This window comes from Microtus ochrogaster, chromosome 21 (assembly GCF_000317375.1).
Source record: "Microtus ochrogaster isolate Prairie Vole_2 chromosome 21, MicOch1.0, whole genome shotgun sequence".
NCBI classification, from domain to species: domain Eukaryota; kingdom Metazoa; phylum Chordata; class Mammalia; order Rodentia; family Cricetidae; genus Microtus; species Microtus ochrogaster.
Window position 1 is genome coordinate 3,246,223 of NC_022022.1, and position 11,492 is coordinate 3,257,714.

General features: G+C 49.2%; 2 protein-coding genes across 5 annotated transcripts in view; one reads left to right on the plus strand and one right to left on the minus strand.

Moving 5' to 3' along the window:
* Setdb1 (SET domain bifurcated 1) overlaps nucleotides 1-5,001 on the plus strand; it is a 35,595-nt gene extending 30,594 nt beyond the window's left edge. For 2 of the 3 annotated variants that reach the window (XM_005356977.3, XM_013349852.2), the window contains exons 15-22: nucleotides 291-460; nucleotides 1,457-2,070; nucleotides 2,864-2,892; nucleotides 2,998-3,127; nucleotides 3,386-3,551; nucleotides 3,918-4,129; nucleotides 4,375-4,463; nucleotides 4,609-5,001. In XM_005356977.3, the coding sequence (XP_005357034.1) occupies nucleotides 291-460; nucleotides 1,457-2,070; nucleotides 2,864-2,892; nucleotides 2,998-3,127; nucleotides 3,386-3,551; nucleotides 3,918-4,129; nucleotides 4,375-4,463; nucleotides 4,609-4,726 (1,528 nt within the window). In that variant the 3' untranslated portion in view covers nucleotides 4,727-5,001. The remainder of the gene's footprint in view (nucleotides 1-290; nucleotides 461-1,456; nucleotides 2,071-2,863; nucleotides 2,893-2,997; nucleotides 3,128-3,385; nucleotides 3,552-3,917; nucleotides 4,130-4,374; nucleotides 4,464-4,608) is intronic. The other variant, XM_026783938.1, reaches the window with a different exon arrangement.
* A 170-nt stretch (nucleotides 5,002-5,171) lies between these two features.
* Cers2 (ceramide synthase 2) overlaps nucleotides 5,172-11,492 on the minus strand; it is an 8,135-nt gene continuing 1,814 nt past the window's right edge. Inside the window, exons 1-11 of one of the 2 annotated variants that reach the window (XM_005356976.2) lie at nucleotides 9,884-11,485; nucleotides 8,445-8,618; nucleotides 7,916-8,033; nucleotides 7,629-7,747; nucleotides 7,423-7,480; nucleotides 7,288-7,338; nucleotides 7,043-7,135; nucleotides 6,746-6,874; nucleotides 6,451-6,557; nucleotides 6,217-6,370; nucleotides 5,172-6,066 (exon numbers count right to left, since the gene is read on the minus strand). In XM_005356976.2, coding sequence (XP_005357033.1) covers nucleotides 5,926-6,066; nucleotides 6,217-6,370; nucleotides 6,451-6,557; nucleotides 6,746-6,874; nucleotides 7,043-7,135; nucleotides 7,288-7,338; nucleotides 7,423-7,480; nucleotides 7,629-7,747; nucleotides 7,916-8,033; nucleotides 8,445-8,617 — 1,143 coding nt within the window. In that variant the 5' untranslated portion in view covers nucleotide 8,618; nucleotides 9,884-11,485 and the 3' untranslated portion in view covers nucleotides 5,172-5,925. Of the gene's footprint in view, nucleotides 6,067-6,216; nucleotides 6,371-6,450; nucleotides 6,558-6,745; nucleotides 6,875-7,042; nucleotides 7,136-7,287; nucleotides 7,339-7,422; nucleotides 7,481-7,628; nucleotides 7,748-7,915; nucleotides 8,034-8,444; nucleotides 8,619-9,883; nucleotides 11,486-11,492 lie in introns of those variants that run through there. The other variant, XM_005356975.3, reaches the window with a different exon arrangement.

The following is an 11,492-nucleotide window of genomic DNA, read 5'->3' on the forward strand; positions in this document are numbered from 1 at the left end:
GTCACACTGTGCACTATACTATGGGCATTCAGATAGTCACACTGTGCACTATACTGTGGGCATTCTGACGGTCACATTGTGCACTATACTATTTTGAACATCTCTGTGAATCACTTTCCCTTCTGAATTATGTCCCTGGTCTTATTTGCAAATGAGTCCAAAAACGTGGGTGGCTCATTCTCTAAATCTAGTCACTTAGGTCATTCCCTACTTCATAATCTTTACTCATGACAGGTTTTACGGTTTTTAGTACTCTAGTGACTGTCATTGATTTTATTCTACCTTCCTAGGGTTTATGAGTGTAACAAACGCTGCAAATGTGATCCAAACATGTGCACAAATCGGTTGGTGCAGCATGGACTACAGGTTCGACTACAGCTATTTAAGACACAGAACAAGGGCTGGGGTATCCGCTGCTTGGATGACATTGCCAAAGGCTCTTTTGTCTGTATCTATGCAGGTTAGTAATGAAAGAGGAGGTTATTGCTCCATGGGGTTTGGGACATGATAGTTCAGAGCAAAGTTGAACATAGCAAAGTGCTACTGGGCTTGGTAGCATATGCCTATAATCTAGGTACTTAGAAGGTGAAGGCAGAAAATTTAGGAGTTGGAGGTAGCCTGGAGTACATACACAGACTCTGCCTTAGAAAAAATAGTGTTTGATGGGCATTGGTGGCATACACCTATAATCCGGGCACTTGGGAGACAGAGCCATGTGTTCAAGGCCAACCTGGTCTACAGAGCTATTTCCAGAACCGCCAGGGCTACACAGAGAAACCCTGTCTCAAAAAAACAAAAACCTACCAAACAAACAAAAGCATAGTGTTTGAGCAGTGAAACTGAGCTCTGAAAAACAGCATGTGCTTAGTTTGCAGGAGACACTGAATTCAGTCCTAGCACTTAGAAGAGGGACTGGACAGTCTGGCGTTGAACTGAGAGTAAGAGGAGACAGGAGCTTCTCCTGTAAAGACATGCTAGGTGATGTACCTATGTAGGCGGACCAGAGAGAGTTAAAGGTGCTTCATGAAAACAGTGAAAGGGAGCCGGGCAGTGGTGGCGCACACCTTTAGTCCCAGCACTTGGGAAGCAGAGACAGGCCTCTGTGAGTTCGAGGACAACCTGATCTACAAAAGCTAGTTCCAGGACAGGCTCCAAAAGCTACAGAGAAACCTTGTTTCGAAATACAAACAAACAAACAAACAAAAAAAAAAAAAACGGTGAAAGGGAATCAGATTTTGGCTGTTGTCTCTTCAGTGAGAGACCTCATTTAGATCCCATTGTATCGTTTTCTCCTAGAGATATTTTAACATAGAAGGTGAAAGGCCAATGTGACAGGTTGTAGTGACCTTGCTTTCATGATGAAGACAAGGGTGGCCTCCAGAGTGAGCACATAGTACAGGGTTTGCCCTCTGGGTAGGGTCACTGATAAAAACCTTTCAATTCTCTTCATTCTCAGGCAAAATCCTGACAGATGACTTTGCAGACAAAGAAGGCCTGGAGATGGGTGATGAGTACTTTGCAAATCTGGACCACATTGAAAGTGTGGAGAACTTTAAGGAAGGATATGAGAGTGATGTTGGCAATTCCTCTGACAGCAGTGGGGTGGACATGAAGGACCAGGAAGATGGCAACAGTGGTTCAGAGGACCCTGAGGAATCCAATGACGACAGCTCTGATGATAACTTCTGTAAGGATGAGGACTTCAGCACCAGTTCAGTGTGGCGTAGCTATGCTACCCGAAGACAGACCCGGGGTCAGAAGGAGAATGGGCTGTCTGAGGTGGCTTCCAAGGATTCCCGCCCCCCAGACCTTGGACCTCCACACGCTCCTATACCTCCCTCAGTATCTGTAGGGGGCTGCAAACCACCTTCATCTGAGGAGACTCCCAAGAACAAGGTGGCCTCATGGCTGAGCTGCAATAGTGTCAGTGAAGGTGGATTTGCCGACTCTGACAGCCGTTCCTCCTTCAAGACTAGTGAAGGTGGAGGAGGCCGGGGAGAGGCTGAGAAGGCCTCTACCTCAGTACTGAGCTTCAAGGATGAAGGAGACACTAAGCAGACTAAGAAAGAGGTAAGAAAGGACTGAACATGCTTTTTTTGTTTTCTTTTTTTCGGGAAAGGGTTTCTCTGTCCAACAGTCATAACTGTCCTGAAACAAGCTCTTGTAGACCGGGCTGGCCTCGATCTGCCTACCTCTGCCTCCCGTGTGCTGGGATTATAGATGTGGACCACCACTACCCAGCTGGCTGAACACTCTTGAGAGCAGCCACCCCTCCCCACCAGGAAAACTTGTGCTTTTTAATGCATGGTTCTGAAGTTTTAAAGCTACGTCTGGTGATGGCCATCCTAGCTGGAGGACTCCCAGGACAGTATAAGGTGTCGCATGGCAAGAGTCAGGGAACATGTGTCTGTGTTAAGAGCAGTACCTTTTAACCTTGGTACAAATGGAGATTGAGGTGGGGGGCCCACCTCGGTCAAGACTCCATCTCAAACCCAAAGCAATAAATAACTGAAATAGGGTTTGTTTCATTTTGTTTTTCATTACTGTTTTTAGATAGGATTGTGCTACAGTCCAGGTTGGCTTGAAATTTGCTTTTACAAGTATATCTTTGATATTGAAACATTCCCCATTACAGGTAGTAAAACTGTTGGGTCCATGGAACACTGTGCTCGTTATTGGGAAAGATTAAAGGACCTTGCCAGGGGAGTATACTGATGAGAATGATTATTGCTGTTAGGTCAGAGTGCTTTCCCCACAGCACCCCTCTTTAGGGTGCCTCTTACTGCCTTATGCTAATGTCTTTGGAAATCTTTTGTTACCTTGGGTCATGAAAGCATTTAACCCGTCCCTTGTTCCTTCCCAGGACCCGGATGACCGAAACAAGACGTCAGTGTAAGTGCTTGCTTTTGGACTGTGCTGAGTCTGCCTTCCCCTTTCACACTTACAAGAGAAACAGCCAGTAACTTGACCCCTCTCATTCTCTGCCCTTCCTATCAGAGTTACTGAAAGCTCTCAGAATTATGGACACAATCTTCCTATGAAGTCTGAAGGACTTCGCCGACCATCTAGTAAAACTTCTGTGCCCCAAAGCCGGCGACTTGTGGCTTCTACTCAGTCAAACCCTGATGTGAGTGCTTTCTCTTTTATTTAGTCCAAGTAAAGGAACATGTAGTAGCCTCACCTCAAGTCATTCACTAGAATAACTATCAGTTAAGTTTCTTCTTAATTCTTTGGTCTTGACTTTTCTACTTTGTTCTCCAACATCTAACCATCATCATCTTGCAGTTGCCGTAGCCCATTTTGCCAAATCCTAGGTAAAAGCAAGAACTTGAAGCAGCCTTTCTTCCCAGTAGCTCTTTTTCCCTCTCCACCATTGTCTCCCCAGGACATCCTGACACTGTCCAGCAGCACAGAAAGCGAGGGGGAAAGTGCAACCAGCCGAAAGCCCACTGCTGGCCAGACTTCAGCCACAGCCGTTGACAGTGATGACATCCAGACCATTTCTTCTGGCTCTGAAGGCGATGACTTTGAGGACAAGAAGACCTCGTCCGGTAGCCTGAAAATGTTTGGGGAGTAGTAGGAAGAAGCAGGAAAGTCGGGAACATTTGTTGTTGTTTGGTTTTTCTAGACAGGGTTTCTCAGCTATGGATCCTGTCCTGGAACTAGCTCTGTAGACCAGGCTGGCCTCGAACTCACAGAGATCTGCCTGTCTCTGCCTCCTGACTGCCAGGATTGAAGGCGTGCACCACTCACACCTGACTAGTGATTTAGGGTCTTAGCCTGAGATCTAGCCTAGCATATTGCTATTCCTGAACTGAGCAGGCTGGGTTAAATAAAAGATAGGAGATCTGATCATGAGTTGGTATAGGTCTCACATACCCTTTTTCCTTTTTTTTTTTTTTTTTTTTGCTTTTCAGGTCCAGCAAAGCGCCAGGTGGCAGTAAAATCAACCCGAGGTTTTGCTCTTAAATCAACCCATGGGATTGCTGTTAAATCAACCAACATGGCTTCTGTGGACAAGGGGGAGAGCGCACCAGTTCGTAAGAACACACGCCAGTTCTACGATGGTGAAGAATCTTGCTACATCATTGACGCCAAGCTTGAAGGCAACCTAGGCCGCTACCTCAATGTAAGACTCTTGACCACTTCTAAGTGCAGGATTGTGTGTATGCCATTGCTCTCAAATTCCTAATTCTTTAAAGATATTATATAAACCCACTTTTGCTTATAAGTTGATTTCAAAGAATAAGGTAGCTTTCTTTCAAAACACCACTGATGTTTTGAAATATCAAATGATGTGAGATATCATTTTCTTGTAATTCTCACAAAGCCAGACGTTTCCTTGGTCAAGTGACTGTCATCTTTGTACTACAGCACAGTTGCAGCCCCAACTTGTTTGTCCAGAATGTCTTCGTGGATACTCATGATCTTCGCTTCCCTTGGGTGGCCTTTTTTGCCAGCAAGTAAGAGGGATAATGAGGAAGGGGTAAATTCCATGGAGATTCTGGGCGGGGGGGACCTTCCTTTGTGGCCAGGCTTCACCTTTATCTTGTAAAATCTACTTCCAAGTGCCTATGCTACCACATCCCCATCCTTTTCCCTCTTCAGGAGAATCCGGGCTGGAACAGAACTTACTTGGGACTACAACTACGAAGTGGGCAGCGTGGAAGGCAAGGAGCTGCTGTGCTGCTGTGGAGCCATTGAATGCAGAGGGCGTCTCCTGTAAAGGGAGACCCTTGGACAGGGTCTTCCTGGCTGTTGAACTCTGACCCCAGGTCTCTGGTCTAGCTACTCTCCAGTTCCTAGTAGATAGAAATGGAGATTCTGGATCAGGACTCTCCCAGTGTGGTGCTAGCAGGCACTAGGGTGGGTAGACATGGCCACTCTAGCCTCAGCCTGAGGTCCTTCTCAGATGTTCCCGTGTTCACGATTCTCATGGGCTGTTGTCTGCCGTCCTGTCCTGTGTGGTTTCGTGATGAAGATTGTGTATCTTCTCTCCTCAGTCCCCATCGTAATCTCCCAGGGAGAGGTCATTTTCCCACTGGGCAGCTGTCTTACACCTCCATTTTACTTGTGTAATTTTTAGCAAAAAAAAAAAAAAAGTTACATAACCACAAAGAAGGCCTAAGAAAACTATCCCCTTTCTCAGTTCTTAATAGTCTGACACACTGTCATGTTTTATTTAACCTTTAATATACTTTAATTAAAAAAAAAAACATTAACAGTACATTTTGGTCTGAAATGGTCCCTCGCCATAATGCCAGGTCCTAGCTGTAGTTCTGGCTTTATAACTGAAACTCCAAATGTTCAATAAATAAGAGAACTAGTTGCCATTCTACTCCACGCCAGCTTGTCTTAGCTGGAGGGAGGGGAAAGAAAGGCCAGAGAAAGGAGGCAGTGACATCCTGGAACTGTGGTCCCTGGGGTAGGGTGAGGGGTATGTATACCCTCCTTCACTTAGTTAACTTGTTATAAAGGAGAAAAAGTTAAAAGTAGCTCAGCTTTCATTTTTGGCTTGAGCTAGGGTGCTTAGAAAGGTGGAACGTTGGTCCAGCTTTGGCAGAATGAGGCCCAGAGATGGGACAGTAAGGCACAACCCTGGCTTAAAGTCAGGGAGTCAAAGGCAAACAGCTCCAAATTCTTCAGAATAAGGAATGTAAGTTTTAACTCCAACCCTCAGAGTGGAGAAAGGTTTTCAGAAAGCATGAGAAAGGGTAGCCTGGAAAACAGAGAGGGAAGTCAGACCATTACCCTCTCTAGCAGAGGATATGACCAACCTTCTCTCCCTGAGATAGGCTGGTTACAGTTAGGTGACAGACTCCTCTCCTTACGCCCTTTCTCCCCGGAGCTCAGGTGTCCCTACAGGGAAGGCTGGCTAGTTTCTTGGCTTCGTGTATTAATGTGGGAGGCAGCTAGGACAATGGTTCAGTCATTCTTAGGATGATTGTTATTGAGGATGGGGTGGCCATTAGCTAGGAGCTGACTCTTTGCTCCTGCCCCAGCTGCAGCCTCCTCCCCCTCTGAGCTCTCTGTTTCTTCTCGGTCACTGCGTTCATCTTCTACCAGCTGTGAAAAGGACAAAAAGGGTTATGTATTTCCTGCTAGCCCCCAGAACCTCACACTGTTTCTGAAGCGTTACTGGCACGACAGAGTTTAGATTAGAGGGGTTGGGGTTCAGAGTGCTGAGGTCTACAAAGGGGAGGCAGCCTTCCTCACCTTTCCAGTTATGAACTTGTGGGCCATGCGCAGGATGAAGTAGGCCCAGAAGACATGCAGCATCTGCAGCACTGCCATCATGGCGTTGAAGAAGTAATAGCCAAAGAAGGCAGGGTAGAGCTCCAGGGGGTATACCAGTGTGCAGTGTAGGATCCTGAGGAGTTAAGAGAGAGTGGTTACATGGAGCTGGGTGAAACGAGAGAGAAAGGTAAGAAGAGCCAGCTCCCTGCTCACCAGAAGGGCATGATGACCAGTCGCGTCAAGATGAAAACGATGGCGAAGACAATGAAGAGGTTATTGCAGGTGTTCTTCCAGCCCGCGTAGTTAAACATCTTGGCAGACTATAAATAGTCCATCGATCACCATGGGCCCCCGACTCTCCCGTACACATTAATTATGTGTGTGTGGTTAGCAGCACTGGCTGTGCCCTCCCACCTCAGTACCAGGAATATCAGTGCCCTCTCCACCCCTGGAAGACTGGAGGAGCAAATGAGCCTGCAGTGGGACGTCCACTGTGAGGAAGCCTAACCTCCAGCAGGTAGTCGGAGGAGTCGTGCAGAGCCAAGACGAGAGTCCCTGCTCGGACGTAGTTGGCAAACCAGGAGAAGCTGAGGAGAATGATGGTGGCCACATGGTGAATGATCTGTTCCTTAAAATCCTGCAGAAAAGATGCAAGCTTCAAGAGACTCTTCCATGTTCACTGTTTACACACACAACCCAAACTTTTGTTCCCGGTATCCCAGCAGCTCTGTCCAGATCTCTGAGAAATCCTGATTCCAGGGCCTCATCTGGCCCTTGGACTTAAATGCACAGCCTCTTCACCCACCTTCCGCTTGACGTCGGAGGCAATGCTGAAGAGCAGGGACCAGTAGAAGGAGAGTTCGATCATGTAGTACCAATACTGAGAAGGGACGATGCTCTGGGAGAGGAAAGAGGGGTGAGGGATCCCAGAACAACTAGCTCTAAGGGGCTCACCTCCAAACTCGCACCCCTTCTAGCCCCTCAAGATACTCTGTTGTGTGAAGAAACTCTTAATAATGGATGTTGTGTGCTGTAGGCCACTCCTCATACCTGTATGGGGTATCCCTCCCAAACTTTCCTCAAGTCATAGAACCAGGGTTTCTGCAAAGAGATTAAAGAAAGATCTCAAATCCTATTGCTTTTCCCCATCTTGACAGAAGATGTGTCCCACATCCCAGTACTCACATCCATGATGACAGCCACGCCAGCAACAAAGGCAATTAGGTAAAACGTGAATCTCCAACTGCAAGAGGAAGCACATCTGGCTAGGCAGGAAGATCAGCAGCTTCCACTGCCCCCACACACCCTCTCAAGGTACCCTTACTCCTGCACACCACAGCCCTCTCCTCCCAGCAAGAAACAACAGAACTGTGCCACCCAGTTTCCCCCACCTGGCTTCTCGGAACTTCTTGAGAAGGCTGGGCCTGTCCTGGTTGCGGCGGCGGCGGAACCAGCGTTCTATCTGGCGGCTAGAGAGCCCGCTCTGCCGAGACAAAAGCTCTACCTCCACCTAAGCATAGTGAGGCCACGACATTCAGCCATCAAATCGGCAGTGTCCCAACTCTGCCCAACCTCACCCAGTAACAACCCACCAAGTCCTAACCTTCCAGAGCTAGCATTCAAACTCTGGCCCACCCAAACTCAGCAACTCCCAGCCAGGGTCATCTGCAGCTCGTACCTGCTTGGGCTGCTTGCCGCTGGTCAAGTAGAAATGCTCTAAGGTGACGTTGGGAGGGGCCCGTAGTCGGGTTTTCTCCTTAATATTCAGGAGGGCGGCCAGAGGTGTAGCCACATAACTGGGGAAGGGACATGAGAGAGAGGTGTCTGGCTCCCTTGGAGCATTCCTAACCCCTAAACGGGGAGGACAAAGTACCACAAGTTCAGGCATCTTAATTTTGGGCCTCAGTTTCCCAAGTTTCCTGGCAACCCCCTTTCCTCTAGCCTCCTGGGCTGCCCACAGCCGACAAAGCTGCCTATGTTCACTATTGACCAGGCGAAGAGGAGGCGGGCACGGGGTGAGAACAACCAGCTATTGAAGGAAAGGGCTGGGGGTGCTGAGGCCTCAGGAAGACAATGGTGCTCTGGGGGAGGGCGAGCAGGCAGCAGGGACCTGGGTGCAGAGCGCACCACTGTCCAGAACTAAGTCTCAAGAGACCAACATGAAGTCTGCTAGGCTGGCCGCAGTCGGAGGTGTGGGGCATGCTCACAGCTCAAAGAAGTATCGAACGACGAGAAGGACCAGGGCCAGGGGAAGTGTGATGTAGAGGTCCGAGGCTTTGGCATAGACACGTCCATCTCTGTCTTCTAGATCAGCCCAGGTTAGGTTCACGGGCAGCCACAGTCGGTCCCACCAGAAGTGGTCATACAATGTCTGGAGCATCCTGAGGGAGGGAGGGAGAAGCTAGTCAGAGCTCCGCAGGGAAGAAAAACATTCTTTCGGTTGTCAAAGGAATGGGACTGGGGCTCAGCCTGGGATTCTGGGTTTGGCTACGTGGCCCTGGAACAAACTGCTTTCCTCCACTGACTCGGTTTCCTTATCTGTAATAGGAAATCAGCAGCTTTCAAGTTCCAGCATTTACAGTTTGTTGCAACCTTAGGTGATGCTGATACCACAAAGGCCTGATCCCCTGGGGAAAAACAAAAACAAAAAACCACTCATTTCTTAATTTCTTATCAGTCTTATCTTTTGGCTCTCAACCTGGAGAGAACGAGCAAGACCCAGAGAAGCAATAGTCAACAGCCAGGGAAGTCATCCAGGTTGACTGGGCGTGGTGTAACACACCTTCAATCCCAGACTCAGGAGGCAGAGGCAGGTAGGGCCATGGTGTCCAGAACAGCCAGGGCTACATAGTGACCCTTAGCTGGCCAGCAGATCTACAGGAGAAAATGAAACAGGTACCATCCCCAAAGAACAGTGAGCATTGGCACTCCATGCCAAGGCCTTCAGTCTCTCAAGTGAGGCGGAGCATGGTCACTAAGACTGTTCAGAAGGGAAGTGAGAGGCACACACGGTGTCAGTGCTGAGGACGGTCTGGACAGCAAACCAAGACATCTGGCAAAGCGACCTATTTTCCCTCTTCCTCCTCTTTCTCCTTTATTCTTTGAGACAGCACCTATGCAGTGCAGGCTGGTCTCAAACTCATGACCTTACTGCTTCAGCAGCTCAAGCAGCCCAAATGCTGAAATGACAAGCTCACCACCACAGCTGCCATAACCTATTTCTTTTTTTTTTTTTCTTTTTCCTTCAAGACAGGGTTTCTCTGTAGCTTTGGAGCCTGTCCTGGAACTAGCTCTTGTAGACCAGGCTGGCCTTGAACTCACAGAGATCCGCCTGCCTCTGCCTCCCAAGTGCCAGGATTAAAGGCATGCGCGACCGACCACCCAGAATTCATAACCTATTTCTTACAAAGGCTCATCCAGAATATAAAAACCTGTCTGAAAGTCAACATCCTCAAGCCAGGAAAGAGCTGCTGCTTTCAATTTCCCTCCTCTCCTCCACAGAAAGATGAAAAACAGTTTGGCACTGAACGCCGGGATCCAGATGAGGCAGGGGACAGTCTACGACTTGCAGAGTAGGGGAGCCAAGGAAGTCCCCACCTCTCATCCTCCTTGAATAGAGAGAAGAGGTGGCAGCATTCTGACTGACCTATGGACTGGGCGCTGTGACAGGTGGAGAGAGAGCAGGAGCTGGAGGGTCCGTGTGAGCGGAGGCGCCAGGCTCTGAATTTCAAGTGGAGCTGCAGCAGGAGGCGGACACCTCAGCCCACAGCTGAGCTGGGCCGGGCTCTGACTCTTTCAGCAGCTCCGCCCCCACCCTCCACAGAAGCACTTGCGAAATCCCTCTCTGCCTGTCACGGGTCAGTCAGTATTCCAGCTTGAGGACTTTACCCTCCTGTCCCCACTCCTGGTCACTGCTCTTTCGGATGAAACCAGAGGTCAGCATAGACGATAAAGGGTTTTCAGCTCCACACACCCCACCATGCATTCCAGGCCTCGCCGTGGAGGGCAGTGTTCCTTCCCACTCCACCTTAGCCCGAATAAATATTTAATTTGTTAAAAAGAGATGGGAGCCTCTCAAAGTGAACAAAACTAAATGTAACTGCCCACACAAGCACACATTCTTCCTAGAGAGAAGCAAAAAACTGAGCAGGGAAGAGCAGCAAACCGGACTAATGGGGCAGTCTGCACACCTCCATCTCTTCCTCCCCACCTTGTGGTTTAGCCAGATAGGAGTGGGGACCAATGCCTGACCCTGGCATCTGACTACCTTCTCCTCCAGTGAGACCTAAATTCCTAGCCTTGGGCTATCCCATCACATTTAGTAGGATGTTTTCTCATTAGAACCTCTAGAGGGTTAAGGATATGGAGGACTAGCTAAGGGCCTGCAGGGTGGGTGGAGCCTCTCTCCTGGACTCCGAGGGCAGAGGAATGTCTAGTGCCTTTCTTATCCCTACAAAGAAGGTAAGAGCTAGGGGCTGGGGGTGGGGCAAGTGGGTATCACAGAACCGGCTGAGGGAAAGCACTAGAACAACACACCAGACATCCTCCACCCTGTGTGTGGAGTGGTGTGTAACTAGGGGGTGCAGGCCAGTGGGGGCTGCACGCTGAGCTTCAAGCCGGCTGTGATCAGAGTCCCTGCTGTCCAGAACAGCAGAGAAGCTGCCCCAGATCCAGCAGGGAGGGAAAGGGGCTGGAGTTTCCAGCCAGTCTCTTACACATCTCCCCAGAACCAGTCTGCTCCCTGCTGCACCCCAGGTGGCACTGGCAACTGCACACCAAGACAAGCATCCATAAACATCAGGCCGAGAAAGGGCAACATTCAGCCCCCTCGTCCCTAAGGGTAGATGGAGTCTTGATTACACCTGCAGCTTTTCCACTCACAAAAATTATGCCACCTGCACACACAGAGAGATACGGTGTATGTGTTCATCTACTGGTCTCCCACTCCGCACACCTGCCTCAGACACAGACACCACACTGGAGAGGGGCCAGTGCGGCAGGGATTTCACAGGCATTGTGTGACTCCCAAGTGGAGCAGGTTCAACCTGGCTCCAGCCTTCTCTCCTCAAACTGGCCCACAGCCTCTCCCCAGCAGATGAAAAGGGTGGGAGACAGGTGCCAATGGAGCTTGCAGGCACAGAGGGATGGAAGGGATAAGTGTAGCCTGTTAGAAAAACTGCCCAGACTCAATGGATGACAGTCCTAGTGACTCTGTTTGCAGAGATTAAAAAAGAGAGGGTCCCACGGGCCCTGGG